Source organism: Phoxinus phoxinus, assembly GCF_949152265.1.
Source record: "Phoxinus phoxinus genome assembly, chromosome: 4".
Lineage (NCBI taxonomy): Eukaryota > Metazoa > Chordata > Actinopteri > Cypriniformes > Leuciscidae > Phoxinus > Phoxinus phoxinus.
In genome coordinates, this window is record NC_136879.1 from 39477842 (window position 1) to 39497064 (window position 19223).

Genomic DNA, 19223 nt, shown 5'->3' on the forward strand with positions numbered 1-19223 from the left:
TGAACCGCAGTGTCCCGTTCCTCTGCGTTAACATTTGATGTGAATATACGTCGCGCTGTACAGTATGTTGAGATGGAGGCGCCAGAACTGCAACTGACAGAATGCATGATACTACGATATTTCTTCAAATGCAGATCGTGGAGACATTTTAATCGTCCACAATCAAAAACCGTGATATCGCACACCCCTACTTGAAACGTTCTCCTGACCATTTTGAACAAGCGCGAAAAATGACGATAGATTGCTTGAATCAGTTCTCTGGCGTGACTGCGCAGCGCGTTACAATATTGAGTTCTGATTGGTCCTTCACTGTTAGTTATACGTGTTAAGTTTAACATAAAACACAACCATGTTAATCTAATGGGAATGGTGGTTTTACAGAGGGGATGCTTTTTGTCTTTTTTTTCTGCCTCCCCCTCAGATCAAGCCCTGTGCATGAGGTGAAAACAGGGAACTATTGGAGACAAAGAGGCTTTTCAGCAGCTCAGTTTAACATGATGGTCCTGTTAATTCTCTCAGATGTTGGACAAACCTTTTTTAAATGCAACTGCATCCAAATTCCCTACATTTCTATGAGAAAACAGACATGTTCAATTAATTTAAATGTAAGTAAAGTAATTCAGTAACTTCTCTTTGAATTTGACAGATCTGGTGTCCATCCCACAACAATTCACCAATAAATACTGTGAATATTCCCATCATCTTACAAGAGAAGGACAAACTCCAGGAGTAGCAGCTGAAATCTGTGTGACTGTTAAAGATGGAGTTTATTAAAGAGGAGATTGAAGACATGAGTGATCCAGAACCATCCAGAATAAAACATGAAGAGACTGAGGAACAAATAGGTTGGTGTCCATTCTTGATTCTTCATTGCTTTGGTAGCTGTGAATTAATATAAAGTAAATGAATGGAAATTTTTATAGAAATGCTTGTATCATTTTTATGCTTTTAGTCATAATCTTGTAGGCTATAACAGTTGTCAAACTCATTTTGATCATATTAAAGGATAATTCCGGTATTTAACACTTTGAGTCTATTTTCTAGTTTGTTTTGGATGAACAAGAGTGGTGGACAGACATTTTGACGATGGGTCCGGTCTGGACTTTGACCGCTTAGAGTGGCTGTCTACCGGCATGCACAAACATGTCCTTAAAACAACCCTTAACGTTCGTTTTCAAAACTGTGCAACTCACCGAGTGGTTAGTGGTGTTCGTTGATGATTATAAACGAATATATCGGCGCAACGTATGATTTCAATCCGTGTTATTTGCTATGGTGGAACTATTTTTTTCAGATACCTCACAACCGCGTATAAACTTGCGCTCGATATTTGATTCTGAAGCGTTAGCACACTCCCGACCACTTGATGGCGATAACCACTTTGCCGTACAAGGATGCTGTACGGAACTCATGTCTAGCGGATAGACGGTAAAAAAAAGGTCTCGCAGGACAGTCAAAGTCGAGTTCAACTTCAAACCCAAGGCCATAATCCATTTGTGATGTTAGGATTTTTTGTTTGTTTATTTCGCTAACTTCGCTAACTCCGGGAACACAGTTGCTCTGCTCACGCTAGCCTTCTGAGAGACGGAGAACCGAGCGAAAAGACTAAACCAAATGTAAACGGCCTCCTTTCCATTTCCGGTAGCGCAGTAATATCAACGAGCAATGAGTCCTCCAAATAAAACACGACAGAAACTGTATTTCGCAACGCTACTTGTTTTGGAACATCAACGAACACCACTAACCGCTCGGTGAGTTGCACAGTTTTGAAAACGAACGTTAAGGGTTGTTTTAAGGACATGTTTGTGCATGCCGGTAGACAGCCACTCTGAAGCGGTCAAAGGCGATTCTAAAAGAGTCAAAAAGTCGAGACCGGAACCATCGTCAAAATTTCTGTGTCCACCTCTAGTTCATCCAAAACAAACTAGAAAATAGACTCAAAGTGTTATATACCGGCATTATCCTTTAACAATAGAATGACAGAACTAATCTTTGGCACATCAAAGGTCTGACACTTGATCTCTGTTGCTTTCTGCTATTAAATCAGGGTTCACTTAAACTGATTCTAATTTTATGTTTATTTTAGATGGAAATTATTATCGGATGGATGTGAAAGAGGAAAGACAAGAACTGGAGGAATTTAAGGAGGAACATCATGACTTTAAAATTCAAGAAACAAAAGCAAAAAAGCTGCACACCTGCACTCGGTGTGGAAAGAGTTTCTGTCAAAAAGTACACCTTAACACACACATGAGAATTCACACTGGAGAGAAACCGTACCCTTGCTTTCAATGTGGAAAGAGTTTTTCTCAAGCATCAGGTCTCCGTGTTCATATGCAGGTTCACTCTGATATAAATGGAATCAGTCCGCACAGTCCTGTGCGGTTATAAAATAACCGCACAGTTCAGCCCGACGTTTTAAAAACCTTGCAGTGTGAACTTGCCTTGAGTCTCACGGTGAATGCGTGAGAGTTGGCAGCCCTGCAGATTCAGTTTGTATATATGTTTTTGGCGGGTGTGCTTGTGCAGCCGCGGTCTTGTTCATTTGCCATGTTGTTTATGTAGCTCTATGGCAAACGCGCTGAGCACGTTCGGAACTACGGGAGCGTCGGTGGATATTATAGAGAAAACCGATTTTCATTCAAAAACATCGATGTACACTACACATTCGAGTTAAGCGATAAAATCGATTTATCGCCCAGCCCTACCCACTAGCGACCTAACCGCCAGCCACTGGCGACCTGCAGCGTCAAAGTCGTTTATAGTGTGAACGTACCTTTGGCGAGTCTGACAGCAGCTGTCAATCACTCCATCACTGCGGGTCTCAGGTGCACGCTCCCCCGATACAAGGAAAGTATCCTGAAGCCCACAACCTACATTTCATTTCGGATGGCCCAACTTCCCAGTATAGAAGCAAAACATCTTTCTATCTAGCCTCCACTGTGCCCTTTATGCATGGATCTCAATGGGTGACCTGGAACTATACTGAGGCATCACATGGCAAAGGTACACCAGATGGAGTAGGTGGGGCCTTGAAGAATCTTGCGGACAGAATTGTTTCTTATGGGACCAGTATTCCTGATGCAGACTCTCTGAATGAGCAGCTGAAGAACAATTAATCAAATATAAAGATACACGCTATGATTGACAGCTTTGACACCAAATGGATATATACGTGAAAGTCAGATGACATGATTTTTCATTGGTTGAAAACTTTTCACACTTTTCAACTTTTCATTGGTCATTTAGATATGTGAAGCATACTGTATACGGAAATTAACCTGGACATTCTATCCGTCGAAAAATCTAAAAATCGGCAAAATGGACATACTTTGGACTCTAATACTTTAGCACATACTTTGGACATACTTTGGATAAAATGGACACTTTTCATCGGACAGTGACGATATATATATATATATATATATATTAAACAAAGATGCACATTATATATATATATAGGCCTACACAGTGCTTTAATTTCAGGAAGTTCTATATTTCTGTTCAGGTATGGTCTAAAAAGTAATCAAATGTAAAATATAACACTGCATAATTTATCATAGATAGATTAATGCTTATTAAAGCTGAAGTTATTCATTCAAAAGCTGTGAGTGATTTTCTCTTTGCCTTTTGTTGTTTGATTCGCAGTAATGGCGCTATCGTCAGCATGTTTATTACACTGCGGCCTCTTTAAGACCGAGTGCAGATCTAATAGGCTCAATATTTTCTCCCAACTATTTCCATAACTACCTCCATTTAAGACATAAACTGTTTTTAGTGAATATTTTCGTGTACATTTGATCGCACATGAAACCCACAGTATAATCTGCTTGTCTCTGTCTGTTTTGGAGCGCGCGCCGCCTTGCGAATAGCATCTCTTGCGCAGATTTTTGTGCTTTTAATAGCTCTTTTTATTACTAAACGCGTCCCGCAATTTAGCAACAGTAGCTAGACTGCATTTTACAACAGTCGCCGATCGATTGTGCTGATTCTGTTGTTAAAGCTACACTGTGTATTTTTTTTTAAGTTCATTCTTAGCAAAAACCAATTTGTTCTTTCAAAATTATATGTGCACATTAATTTATAATTACTTCTATCAACTAATTAAGTATTCTTGATTAGTTGGCCAACTATATGGCAAAAATATAATATCACGTTTTTTTCCCCAGGAAAATCACGATTCTCGATTTTATCACGATTCTTTTTCATCTTGGTTTTACTATTTTGCAAGTGACTGAGCATTACAGACAAACTAATGTCCCTATTTTAAAAACAAAGCCTTACAAGGTAACCAAATATAAAAAAACAAAACAAAACATTTAGGCTAAAGTGGCGAAGATAAAAAATTTTGTTCTTAATTTTAATAACAAAAATAATTACAAAGATACACATACACAACTTAATATACAAATGAAATAAACAGTGCTTTGTTTTTTCAGCTACAGTTAGTGTATTTAACAGCATTGAAGAAAGTAATTAAATGAAAATAAAACACAACATAGACTTCACGATTAAAGTTCTCAGTCAAGAGCAGTGGGTGATTTCCTCTTTGTGTTTTGTTGTTTTATTAACATTAAAGGGATAGTTCCACCCAAAGTTCAATTGTCATCATTTACTCTCTCAAGTTTTTTTTAAATCTTCTGTTGATAATAAAAGTTATTTGGAAGAATGTGTGTAGCCAAACAGTTGATGTACCCTAGTGTTTTTTCCCCCTACTATGGAAGTCAATGAGGGACCAGCAACTGTTTGGTTACCCACATTCTTCCAAATATCTTCTTTTGTGTTCAGCACAAGAAATAAATTAATACAGGTTTAGAACAACATTAAAGTGAGTAAATAATGACTGAATTTAAATGTTTGGGTAACTATCCCTTTAAGGACAAGCGGCAGCATGTTTGCTATTGGGCTACTGTCGCTTTAAGACCACGAATGGGCCAGAATCATGATTCTATTTCTCTTTGCAAAATTCCACATTCCTTTGTGCTGCCACCCCCTTTGACTCAGATATGTAAAACAAGACTCAAATAACCTAAATTACCGCCGTGGCTGGAGTCCGTGTGTGTCTCTTGAGTCTTGACATCTTTACAACTCGTGAAGGACCACGCAACACAAGACAGACACCCCCAGATCTTGATAACCGAGCTTCAAAGCCCCGCCGAACGCTCTCCTCACCCAAGGGGTGGAGGGAACACAGCGCAACAGGAATGTCTGTGCGTACACACACATACCAAGACACACACACACACACACACACACACACACACGAGCTAATTCACGGACTTTTCTCACTGAAAACTGCCTTTTAAATGTATGAAATGTATCGCTTTTGTGGTTAAATGTATGTACATGTAGCTCTGAGGTGTGCAGGATGAAAACCAAACTCTATACTTCCAGAAGTACAAACAATCTTATGTGTCTGTGTTCCTGACTCGCAAAATTGTAGTTTGTGGTGTCTGTAGAATTGTAAAAACCCGACGGCGTCGAATCTTGACGACAAATCACAAAAAGACGCATTATTTCAGAAATACCATCTTTCTGAGAATAAATGCTCAATTTTGACATACCTATAAATTATGTAAGGAGGATTGGACGATTCAAACAAAGAACGTCTTTCCTGCCTCCGTTTCTGAACAACGATTGGCCCAGCCACGAAAAATAGGTGTAACCCAGCTGGCCCTTAAAGCCAAGCCTCTGCCGTTATTCTTTGCACTCCGCCACAGAAGAATCTACTCATCTTCACGAGAAAACTCCGCCAAGGAGCTTCTTCGTTTTATTTTCTGAAAACTTCGTTTTCATCTTAGGCTTTTCTTTATTTCCGTCTGAGTTCAGTCACCTTTCGGTAAAGCGTTACATTCGTGTGAGTGGCCGAAATTGCGCAACACCTGCGTCAGGAAGGAACTCCGGGAAACTGCAGGACAATTTGAAATCAGCACACACACCTCTGAGAGCCAGATCGAAAGTAAGTATTTTATCTCACGATTGAAACTGCTGTTTAAAGGTGGTCTAGAATATTCCTGTGAATATTTTAATACATACTTGGGGTCTCTTTGGAAAGTAAACTGAATTGAAAATTGTCACTCTATCTCTCTCTCTCTCACACACACTCTCTTTCTCTCTCACTCGCTCACTCCTCTCATTCTTTCTCTCTTTCTCTCTCCCCTCAAATTATTCGTTAATTTGATTTATTTCGTTGGTACCTTATGTGTTTTGTTTTACTATATATATGCATAATATATATGCATATTTACTCCGTGTGAAATTGTAGTTTTTAAGTTTATTAAAATCCAATAATTGCATTGAAGATTGAATCTGTTATTTGCTCACAAATTCAAAAGTCAATTGTAATATCCGTTGGTGCATCATAAATGTGGAGACATGGAGATAACTTTATGGGATCTTTATTAACAGGTGCAGCGCGGACAACGTGCCTCTCGACACCGTCTCAGCAGATGACACAGACTGACACTCCACCACTCTACTTCTGTGCATACAGAGAAAGGTAACTTATGCAAACCCATGCCGCCCTCTACTGGACAACATTGTCTATAGCATCTCATTTACTACACAATGAAGCGCAAGATCTAACGTTACCTAAGCTTTATTGTGTATTATTTAAGTAATACAAACTGTACAAACATAGGAACTATTAATTGTCCGGATCAGAGAGTTAATTTTCCTAGGAAGTACGTTTATTGATGTAGGATAAGGAAATCTGAATTTTAGTTTGCCGGACAAATTAATTTGTTACATTTATATAGCGCTTTATCTGAGACCTCAAAGCGCTTTACATAGAAGGGGGGAATCTCCTCAACCACCACTAATGTGCAGCATCCACTTGGATGATGCGACGGCAGCCATATTGCGCCAGAACGCCCACCACACACCAGCTTACTGGTGGAGAGGAGACAGTGATGAAGCCAATCAGTATATGGGGATGATTAGGAGGCCAAGGGGCAAATTTGGCCAGGATGCCGGGGTTACACCCCTACTCTTTTTTTCGAAAGACATCCTGGGATTTTTAATGACCACAGAGAGTCAGGACCTCGGTTTAACGTCTCATCCGAAGGACGGCGCTCTTTTTGACAGTATAGTGTCCCCGTCACTACACTGGGGCGTTAGGACCCACACAGACCACAGGGTGAGCGCCCCCTGCTGGCCTCACTAACACCTCTACCAAAAAGGACAAACAAAAATGCCAGATAACTAAACTAAATTGATAAAGGTTACGTGTACATGATTAAATATTCCCTTTTTGGGAAGGTTAATATTTTAAGATAACAAGCAAATCATATTCATAGACTCATGAATATCCAGTCCATTTGAACTAATATTCCCAGAGACTCATTTGAGACTGATTGTTGTTACAACCAGCATGCAACGCGTCTAATATACACACATTTTTCTCTGTTTACTTTCACTTTAGACATAACCAACTTTGTTTATGTAAACCTTGTGTGTATTTGACAGTGTTAGCGCGCAATAAGACTCGAAAGATAACTTACTCCAGTAAACAGACGCTGTTAGACAGGCTTTTAGTGCATGTGCACGTCGGGTATTTGCGCTCAGAAAAGTGCACGTTAGAACAGCGCATCAGCAGCGAATGACGTGTTTAACCGGTAAGGCTTCAAAGCACATGCAAATAATGAACTTTAGTGAACTGCAGTGTCCCGTTCCTCTGCGTTAACATTTGATGTGAATATACGTCGCGCTGTACAGTATGTTGAGACGGAGGCGCCAGAACTGCAACTGACAGAATGCACGATACTACGATATTTCTTCAAATGCAGATCGTGGAGACATTTTAATCGTCCACGATCAAAAACCGTGATATCGCACACCCCTACTTGAAACGTTCTCCTGACCATTTTGAACAAGCGCGAAAAATGACGAAAGATTGCTTGAATCAGTTCTCTGGCGTGATTGCGCAGCGCGTTACAACATTGAGTTCTGATTGGTCCTTCACTGTTAGTTAAAGTTTAACAAAACACAACAATGTTCATCTAATGGGAATGGGGGGTTTACAGAGGGGATGCGTTTTGTCTTTTTTTTCTGCCTCCCCCCCTCAGATCAAGCCCTGTGCATGAGGTGAAAACAGGGAACTATTGGAGACAAAGGCTTTTCAGCAGCTCAGTTTAACATGATGGACCTGTTAATTCTCTCAGACGTTGGACAAGCATTAAACAAACCTTTTTTTTTTTATGTAACTGCATCCAAATTCCCTACATTTCTATCAGTAAACAGACATGTTTGAACATTGTGGGGGTGGCAGTGGCTCAGTGGTTCATGTAGGTTGTCTACAAACTGGAAGGTTGGTGGTTCAATCCCCGGTTCCACCTAACCAAGTGTCGAGGTGTCCATGAGCAAGACACCTAACCCCAGCTGCTCCTGACGAGCTGGATGGCGCCGTGCATGGCTGACACCGCCGTCGGTGTATGAGTGGGTGAATGTGAGGCAAAATGTAAAGCGCTTTGGTGGCCATTGGGTCTGTGAAAGCGCTATGTAAATGCAGTCCATTTACCATTTACCATCATTTAAATGTAAGTAAAGTAATTCAGTAACTTCTCTTTGAATTTGTCAGATCTGGTGTCCATCCCACAACAATTCACCAATAAATACTGGGAATATTCCCATCATCCTACAAGAGAAGGACAAACTCCAGGAGTAGCAGCTGAAATCTGTGTGACTGTTAAAGATGGAGTTTATTAAAGAGGAGATTGAAGACATGAGGGATCCAGAACCATCCAGAATAAAACATGAAGATACTGAGGAACAAATAGGTTGGTGTCCATTCTTGATTCTTCAATGCTTTGGTAGCTGTGAAATAATAAAAAGTAAATGAATGGAAATTTTTATAGAAATGCTTATATAATTTTTATCGTCATCTTTTATGTACTTTTAGTCATAATCTTGTAGGCTATAACAGTTGTCAAACTCATTTTGATCATATTAAAGGATAATTCCGGTATTTAGCACCTTGAGTCTATTTTCTAGTTTGTTTTGGATGAACAAGAGTGGTGGACAAAGAAATTTTACGATGGTTCCTGTCTTGACCTTTTGACTATTTTAGAATCGCCTTTGACCGCTTCAGAGTGGCTGTCTACCGGCATGCACAAACATGTCCTTAAAACAACCCTTAACGTTTATTTTCAAAACTGTGCAACTCACCGAGTGGTTAGTGGTGTTCGTTCCAAAACAATTAGCGTTGCGAAATCCAGTTTCTGTCGTGTTTTATTTGGAGGACTCATTGCTCGTTGATATTACTGCGCTACCGGAAACGGAAAGGGGGCGGTTTACATTTGGTTGTAGTCTTTTATGGTCTTTTCGCTCGGTTCTCCGTCTCTCAGAAGGCTAGCGTGAGCAGAGCAACTGCATTCGTAATGTTACTGTGTTATTACCCGGAGTAAGTTAGCGAAATAAACCAAAATGAAAGCCACAACTTTAGTCGTTCAGGGTTATGGAAAGGAATCCGATGACAACTCCTTTTTTTTAGGGATTTTACCTATTTTACCTAGTTCCTTTTATTTTTATTTTGTGTAGTCTTTTCGCTCGGTTCTCCGTCTCTCAGAAGGCTAGTGTGAGCAGAGCAACTGTGCTTCCGGAGTAGCGAAATAAACAAACAAAAAATCCTTACATCAAAAATGGATTATGGCCTTGGGTTTGAAGTTGAACTCGACTTTGACTGTCCCGCGAGACCTTTTTTTACCGTCTATCCGCTAGACATGAGTTCCGTACAGCATCCTTGTACGGCAAAGTGGTTATCGCCATCAAGTGGTCGGGAGTGTGCTAACGCTTCAGACTCAAATATCGAGCGCAAGTTTATACGCGGTTGTGAGGTATCTGAAAAAATAGTTCCACTATAGCAAATAGCACGGATTGAAATCATACATTGCGCCGATATATTTGTTTATAATCATCAACGAACACCACTAACCACTCTGAGTTGCACAGTTTTGAAAACGAACGTTAAGGGTTGTTTTAAGGACATGTTTGTGCATGCCGGTAGACAGCCACTCTGAAGCGGTCAAAGGCGATTCTAAAAGTCAAAAAGTCGAGACCGGAACCATCGTCAACATTTCTGTGTCCACCACTCTTGTTCATCCAAAACAAACTAGAAAATAGACTCAAGGTGCTAAATACCGGAATTATCCTTTAACAAGAGAATGACAGAACTAATCTTGGGCACATCAAAGGTCTGACACTTGATCTCTGTTGCTTTCTGCTATTAAATCAGGGTTCACTTAAACTGATTCTAATTTTGTTTATTTTAGATGGAAATTATTATCGGATGGATGTGAAAGAGGAAAGAAGAGAACTGGAGGAATTTAAGGAGGAACATCATGACTTTAAAATTCAAGAAACAAAAGCCAAAAAGCTGCACACCTGCACTTGGTGTGGAAAGAGTTTCTGTCAGAAAGTAAACCTTAACACACACATGAGAATTCACACTGGAGAGAAACCGTACCCATGCTTTCAATGTGGAAAGAGTTTTTCTCAAGCATCAGGTCTCAGTATTCATATGCAGGTTCACACTGGAGAAAAGCCATTTAACTGTGATCAGTGTGGTAAAGGTTTTAATTCACCATCAGATCTAAAAGAACACCTGTTATTTCATTCAGACGAGAAGCCTTATGTGCGTTCTCTCTGTGGAAAGAGATATTCAAGACTGGAGAGTTGTAAAGTGCACCAGAAAACACACACTGAAGTGAGAGATCATGTGTGTTGTGACTGTGGGAAGAGCTTTACTACATCTGGCTATCTGAAAAAGCACCAAAGAATTCATACTGGAGAAAAACCTTACAAGTGCTCATATTGTGACAAGAGTTTCACTCGGTCTGGATCTCTGAAAACACACGAGCGAGTTCATACTGGAGAGAAGCCGTACTACTGTACTCAGTGTGAGAAGATTTTTCTCAAGCATCAACTCTAAGGAATGATCTGCTCATTAATTCCGGAGAAAAACCATTTAACTGTGATCAGTGTGGTAAAGGTTTTAATTCATCATTAACTCATGTGTGTTCTGTCTGTGGAAAGAGTTTTTCAAGACTAAACAGTTTGAAAGTGCACCAGAAAGTACATAATGAAGTGAGAGATCATGTGTGCTTTGACTGTGGGAAGAGCTTTACTAGAGATGCTGAACTGAAACGGCACCAAAGAATTCATACTGGAGAAAAACCTTACAAGTGCTCATATTGTGACAAGAGTTTCGCTCAGTCTGCATCTCTGAAATCACATGAGCGACTTCATACTGGAGAGAAGCCGTACCACTGTACTCAATGTGGAGAGAGTTTTAGACATTCATGTAGTTTTCTCAGTCACGTGAAGAAAAATCATAAGTCGTCAAAGTGAGCAACATTTAATTTTCATGTCAAATATTGTCAAGTAAAGGTGAGATGAAAAAAATATGGAGTTGCTCCCAAAAGAACATTATCTAGTTTGACTGTGAATTTGGTGAAATGCCAAGATAAGTAGAAAGACTTGTTTATATTGTGTTCTGATAGTACATGCAGTTATAGGAAATAAACAAAAAATTGCCTTGATAAAACCTGTTGTACATAATATATATAAGTATATAATAATATTAATTGAATAATGATTGAGGGCAGCAGCACCGGAGCCACTGAGTTCTACAGAAAGTGGTAATACTGTGGAGCTGACATCTCGGATCATTATCTAGTCTCATGTAAATTACATTTAGCCAAGGCTGCAAAGCCGACTCCTTGTTATAAATATGTTAGACCGATCACTTCTGCCACTAAAGATTGCTTTATCAATAATCTTCTTAATCAGTTTCATCATCTCAGCATCCCGGATAGCTTAGAGGAACTTGATATTGCAACAGAAACTTTTAACTCTCTCTTTTCCAGCACTTTAGACACAGTTGCTCCGTTGCGCTTAAAGAAGATTAAAGAAAATAGTCCAAAGCCATGGTACATTGAGCACACTCAGGCCCTTAAGAGAGCAGCCAGAAAAATGGAAGGAGAGCTCGATTGCTTACAGAGAGGCTTTAAAAGCTGCTAGATCTGCTTATTTTTCAACCCTATTAGAAGAAAATAAACATAATCCTAGGTATTTTTTTGAAGCAGTGGCTAAACTAACGAAAAAGAAAGCTTCAAACCCAGAAGTTTCCAAGCAACACAGCAGTAATGACTTTCTTTACTTATAAGATTGATAATATCTATCAGGGACAAAATTATAACTATGCAACTGTCTACTACAGTATCGCATCAGGGAGAGCATTGTAGGAGTGAAGTCAGTGGAGCGCGCGTGATCATCCGTCACTCTCTGACAGAGGCAAGTTGAACGAGAAGCTAAATTTAGCAGTCAGAAACTGTCCTATAAGTTGTGATATATCTCCGTGTACATACAGTGGTGTTCACAGTACTGACTCAGAGCCTGATTGGTTTCGTGAACCCATATACCGGTAGACCGGTATTTGCCCCTTTGTTGCAATTAGATAGCCGCGATGGGAAAAAGCACTCACAGTTTCTCGTTCATCTTTAATATTATGCATGTTATACTGATTCCATTTATATTTCGAATTTTCCTTCCAAAATGTTTGTTTGTAATGGCAAGAAAACGGATTTGTTGTCTACAACATGGAGAAACATCCGTGAATGTCACTCACAAACATTACTAGGCAACCAGTAGCGGGAACGGCCACTAGCGACCTCACCGCAAGCCACTGGCGATTTGCAGCGACAAAGTCGCTTGTAGTGTGAACGTACGTTTAGCGAGTCTGACAGCAGCTGTCAATCACTCCGTCACTGCGGGTCTCAGGTGCACGCTCCCCCCCGCCCTCAGTTCGTCCCCTGTATCTCCGCTGGGGTCTGCCCACTTTTTCAGCATTTTTCAAATATTGCTAGTTCCTTTTGAAGGGGCGGTCAAAATCCCTTGTCTCTTTAGTCAGTTATATATATATTTCATTCTATATTCTTTTGAATGCTTACATTACTTTTATACAAATCAATAATCAAATATATATATATATGCATTATCACATAATCATTTCTATATTCTTTTGTGCTTGTGAAATTATATTTTTTCTCTTGAGAGCAATGCCATTTCTCTGCCTTTCTTCCTGAGGAGCTATGTTTTGGCTAACTGATAATACGAAGCTCAAGCACTCTTCGGCCTTGGCGATGTTATTTGGTTGTGTTCTGTGTGTGTGTGTTTGACTTTCTACGTAGGCATTTGGGACCCAACGCTCAGCCTCATCGACGCTCTCCTCTAACCTGCGAGGTCAACGCTGACCTAAATCTAAGGATTGGCGACAGCTATCCTGACTAATGGCGATAGGCACCTTCTATCTGCTCACATGTGTGAAATTGTTTATGGTCTTATATTCTCTTAGCCAATCAGATGTATGATGATGCGATGCTTGCCCTTGCAAAATGGTATAATTGGTGTATTATTTTGTGTAAGGTAGAGTTGGCTTGCGACCTCCTCGTGACACTTTGACGCTCGCTCTACCAATGAAACTGCAAACTATTCTTCAGTAAATTTTTATCTTTTTGATTGAACCTCACGACTCCTGGTCATCTTTTCTACATATCTGGTCTCGGGTCTTATAACTGTTACCCCCCTAACACTTTAAAGGTTCTCTAAGCGATCCTGGGTGACGTCACTTCTTGTTGACGTTCGAACTATTGCCAAACAAAACGGAGGCTAGCTAGACCCTCCCTCCTCCTCATCCGCGCACTAACAACCCAAACCCCACCCCCAAATCCTTCTTGTCGGTTATTGGCTGGAACACTGTTTGTTATGTTGTGGTGCGGGTTAGTCCAGTTTGTTTTTGTTGCTGTTTGTGGAGCCTGGGGTGTCTACAGAGACCGCGTTTTTTTAGAGTGTGTTCAGGAGACAGACAGCTAGCGGATAGTGAGGAGATATTTGCTGTATGTGACAAAAAAATGTTTGGCCTTAAAAATGTGTGACATCGCTTAGAGCACCTTTAATGTCAAGAACCAATATTTGTCATTGAAAGCAATGAAAGATACCCTGACAGATGATGCTGTTGCTGTGCATGTGGATTACAGTGAAAATTACAGCTGCAAATATGCCACAGAAATCTGGGAACTGGGAATGATCAGGTAATCCTCCACACTGGGGTACTCTATCTCAGTAGGGGATAGTATAGTAGGGGATAGATAAAAGCGTATGCTAAAGTATAAAACTAACTGCTAAAAAGTCTGCTAAAAAAATAAATGTAAATGAAAAGGCTTCCACTCTGCATTTACATTTATTTATTTAGCAGACGCTTTTATCCAAAGCGACTTAAAAATGAGAACAATAGAAGCAGTTCAACTAACAGTAGGACAACAATATGTAAGTGCTATGACCCTTCTCAGTTCAATCTAACGCAGTACATGTAATATTATTATTTTTTGATAGAATAGAAGAGAAAGAGTTAGTATTACTGGATAAAGTGTTGCAGAAAAAGATGCGTCTTCAGTCGTTTTTTAAAAATGGCTACGGACTCAGCAGCTCTGGTTGAGTTGGGCAGATCATTCCACCAGCAGGGAACCGTCATGGTAAAGGTCCGAGAAAGAGATTTATGGCGCTTTTCCACTGCATGGTACGGCTCGGTATGGTTCGGCTCGCTTCGCTTTTCCACTGCATGGTACGGCTCGGTATGGTTCGGCTCGCTTCGCTTTTCCACTGCATGGTACGGCTCGGTATGGTTCGGCTCGCTTCGCTTTTCCACTGCGTGGTACAACTCGACTCGGTACGGCACGGTTCGCTTCGCTTAAGATCGGTTGCTTTTCCACTGCAGTTAGTACCACTTCAAAGTGGGTGGGACTGATCGTTAATAGTTGTCGCCTCTAATTTGTCCCTACACTGTTTTTAGGTCCGGCGGCAATCAACGAGAGGAACGTCTGCACCTCGTCCACTGACCACGATTCAGCCATTTCTTTTTTGATTTTTTTTTACTTATTTTGTCAAGTACATACTCTAAAAACAGGTGCTACCGCTTTGGCTGTTGTCTGGCTATTTAAATCTAGCGGGTTTAGTGTCCCGTGTCGCAAATACAATGATGCTGAAGTGACGATTCTGTCTGACCAATCAGTGATCTGCAGTGTTATCACGTCACGTTTAGTATCGGTACGGTACGCTTGGAACCTCAACAGAGGTGGTACCATTTAAAGCGAGCCGAAGCGAGCCGTACCGTACCGTACTATGCAGTGGAAATGCGCCATAAGTGAGCCGTACCGAACCGAGCCGTACCGTACCGTACCATGCAGTGGAAAAGCGCCAAAGCGTGCCGTGCCGTACCGAACCGTACCGTACCATGCAGTGCAAAAGCGCCATTAGTGCCTCTTTCAGGAACTGTCAGTCTGCCTACAGCACGATGCAGTGGCAACCTGGGCTCATCTTGACCCAGTGCTGAGATGCATACAAGGAAAGTATCCTGAAGCCCACAACCTACATTTCATTTCGGATGGCCCAACTTCCCAGTATAGAAGCAAAACATCTTTCTATCGAGCCTCCACTGTGCCCTTTATGCATGGATTTCAATGGGTGACCTGGAACTATACTGAGGCATCACATGGCAAAGGTACACCAGATGGAGTAGGTGGGGCCTTGAAGAATCTTGCGGACAGAATTGTTTCTTATGGGACCAGTATTCCTGATGCAGACTCTCTGAATGAGCAGCTGAAGAACAATTCATCATATGAGTAAATATGAAGAAATGTAGGTTAGAATTGTCTAAAGAACTTTTTTTCAAATTGGCTTAAATTGTCTTTATATACCAATACATAATTAAAATGTAAGTACTTTGTAAAAGAGAGTATAAAAATTGAGTGACTATAGTGTATTTAATCTTCAAAAAACACAGCTCATTAACTCCTACCGGGACGAAACAAGTGATTGGCTTGCGCGACTGTCACTCTCCGTCGCCATGACTACCGCCGCTATTACTGGCTCTGCCCACGTGCGCGCAGTCGCGCACCCGTTTTTAGGTGGGAGTGAATGGAATTAATGAGCTGTGTTAATTGAAGATTAAATACACTAGAGTCACTCAGTTTTTTATACTCTCTATTTTAGAGTACTTGCATTTTAATTATGTATTGGTAATGGTATATAAAGACAGTTTAAACAAATTTGAATAAAAGTTTTTTTAGACAATTCTGACCTACCCTGCCTTTAAATGAGTAAATAAGTCATGCTTTTGTGGAACAAATTCCCAGTGCTTTTCTGCAAATTGCCACATTGTTATCTGAAGACCCTGACAGAGCAGAGGCCACCATAGAGGTTGGACAGCGGGTCCTGGTTGAATACGATGGTGACTGGTTCCCTGGTACAGTCACACAGGTGAATTTAATTTCTAGATTTCTGTCAATATGTGAATATTTCTCCAGTTACATTATAGTACATGCTGCCAAAATGTGTAGAGACTATAAAAATGTATCTAAGGGCAGTTTGAAGTCGACACCATGAATTGTGCAGGGGTAAACCGCTTCTATGTACCGAGCATTAGATTTCCAGGAGAAAGGGTCTGGTACTATCATCAGGACATACGGGACATAATCCCAGAACCACTTCCTGTCACCTCCTCTGCTAGACATTTCTGCATTTTACCTGTAACCTGACATATGGGCAAAACACAAAGAACGCTCATGAGTGAGTTACAGTTGGGGGGAAATGTGATTGGTACAAAGCAGTCGTTCCAGTGTGTTTTAATTGTTTGATCTACTCATAGATCGAGTTGCTGCTATTCAAGTTATTCACATATTATTCTCAGAAAAAGGTTGTGTGGTTGAATGTCAGGACCAAAGTGTTTTAGCTAAACTAAACTCTTTTTACAAGAGCACATGATGCTGTCATATTTAAATGTTTCTCATGATTGAGAATAGCAGAGGGCCTAATACAGATCCTTGCGACACTCCATAATTTACTGACGTTATCTTCGATTTTTCCCAATTTAAATGGACAAAATGGTAACGGTCTGATAGGTACGATTCCGATCTAAACCAGCTTAATGCCTGTCCCTGAACACCAGTGTAATTTTGAAGTCGATCTATGAGTATTTTGATCTATAGTGTCGAACGCAGCACTAATATATATAACCAAAGATATTTTGAAGAATGTCAGTAACCAAACAGTAGTCTGTACCCATTGACTTCCATAGTATGGAAGTCAATGGGTACAGACTACTGTTTGGTTACTGACATTCTTCAAAATATCTTTCTTTGTGTTCAGCAGAACAAATAAATTAATACAGGTTTGAAACAACTTGAGGGTGAGTAAATGATGACAGAATTTTAATTTTAAAGTGAAATATCCCTTTAATGGCATGCAATTCATTTTAAAACATATTGTATGACGGAGAAAATGCTGCATTACTGTTACTAAAAATAAAGCTGCATCAGATTATGTTATGTTAGCCACTTGACAAAATAGTGTTTCTCTCTGAGGCATGGTAAAAACATGATACAAGTTTGCGGAAAATCAAGCAAACAAGCGATTCAAACAATAAGACAAACAGTGTTGAGCTATATAACAATGATTCGTTTTCTGTCTATAAATGTATCCAAATAGTTGTTCCCTTGTCTAATAAAACATTATACTAATTATATATTTTATTATCGCAAAGATCCGCCCACTTATTACTGTTGCTATGTCCGACAAGCCACGCCGCTCTCACGCCACACCATGTTCTCACAAACTAGTTAAAAATACATCGCAGAGCAGAGAGGACACTGACTCAACTTTCAAATTTGGTCATTTTTAAAAATAAATTTAAACAATAAATACCGTTTTGTGGCTCTTTAATGTGCCTGACAGATCGCTGTGTCGCCTCAGTTAAAGCTGCTCATGAACCGGTCATCTCTTCCTTCTAGTTCATTTATAGCATCAAATAAACATGAATGAACATCAGAAGGAATGTTGTTTTAACCGCGGAAAGACGTCAGTACACTCCGCTTCTCAAGTTCAAATCCTCCTACGTTAATCTACTAACTCTCCTGACTGCTTTGCCGGACAAAAATGGCGGATTCGGTGGATGGCGGATTATGATTGGTCAGATCTGCTGTCAATCAAACTCCCTGAAAAGGGTCAATTCCTTTTCCATCTACCATTATTTACCTTAACTATTTTTCGCACAAGTCAAAAACTACCTCAAGCGAGCGTAAAAACTTTTTTTGCGAATTAAGGGTGTTTGTTTCTAAATTTTGGTTTCCTTCTCTCGTTTCTGATGCGATGCTTCAAAATGCTCAGAAAAACTGATGGAAATAGGCCTGCACGATGTATCTATTTAGCATCAAAATAGCGATGTGCGCATCCGCGATAGTCAGATCGCAGGATACTATATAGGGTTCGTAGTTGATCCGTGATCCGTACGTGTTCGGAACGGATGTTTTCGCAGATTAATTGCAAAGTTTACCCATCACAGAGTGACAGTTTATCATTTGCATGTGTTTTTCAGTCCTGTCAGTTTAAACATCAAGTGCAAGAAGAGCCACGCGCAGACAGCATGTGAAGTTCGTGGACACCGAATTCCCTTTCTTATCTATCTGTGCTTGAACAGACATGTGCATGGAAGATTAAATCGAAATGCCCTTCTCGATCGATATGCCTCGTAAACGCAGTCGGTTATGTGTTGTAAACGGAGAAAGAAATCCTTATTGGATGCGTGCATTCGTCTTAAAGTGACAGCAGCCCAATTTACCGCCCACTGTTTGTGTCACCAAAGTTAATCAAACAACCAAAGAGAAAAAGAAAATCACTTTAACAAAGATGAACTTTATTAATTATATGAATCATATTTAATTTATACAAACTATAAATGGTTATAATAGACTATGCAGTGTTATTTTACATCTGATTATTCAATGTATGTACCTGAATACAGTTAATTTACCTGAAAAACATAAAGCACTGCTTATTCCATGTGTCTTTGTTCTATTGTGTTCATCTATGCTTGTAAATTGTTTATGACTTTCTATGCATGTTCACTCCCCTACTTCAATCATCCTAGAAAGATCAATTCTTTACAAATAGAGCGATTCAAATCATCATCAGGTAAAATTGTTTTCATGTCGCAATATATATTGCAGAAAAACAAAATATTGCAATGTCAGTTTTTTCCAATATAGTGCAGCCCTAGATGTAAGCCTGATTTAAACATTCTTAGAAACATTTGGGATAATGTAAGTACACAGGTCAACAACATAACACTGTTCTAGTGGTTTTTGGATATTTTAATCCATATTCAGAATCCATAT

General features: G+C 40.0%; 3 protein-coding genes across 3 annotated transcripts in view; all 3 read left to right on the forward strand.

The window, feature by feature from the left end:
• The window catches only part of LOC306997074 (uncharacterized protein), a 268793-nt gene that overhangs the window by 179031 nt on the left and 70539 nt on the right, over nt 1–19223 (forward strand). The window lies entirely within an intron of this gene.
• Nucleotides 1–19223, forward strand: part of LOC306997061 (uncharacterized protein) — a 58562-nt gene that overhangs the window by 4458 nt on the left and 34881 nt on the right. The window contains exon 2 of the mRNA XM_079610118.1: nt 8579–8777. The gene's annotated coding sequence lies outside the window, so the exon portion shown is untranslated. The remainder of the gene's footprint in view (nt 1–8578; nt 8778–19223) is intronic.
• Nucleotides 447–19223, forward strand: part of LOC306997057 (uncharacterized protein) — a 33135-nt gene continuing 14358 nt past the window's right edge. Inside the window, exon 1 of the mRNA XM_079610106.1 lies at nt 447–845. Within this exon, the coding sequence (XP_079466232.1) occupies nt 761–845 (85 nt within the window). The 5' untranslated portion in view covers nt 447–760. The remainder of the gene's footprint in view (nt 846–19223) is intronic.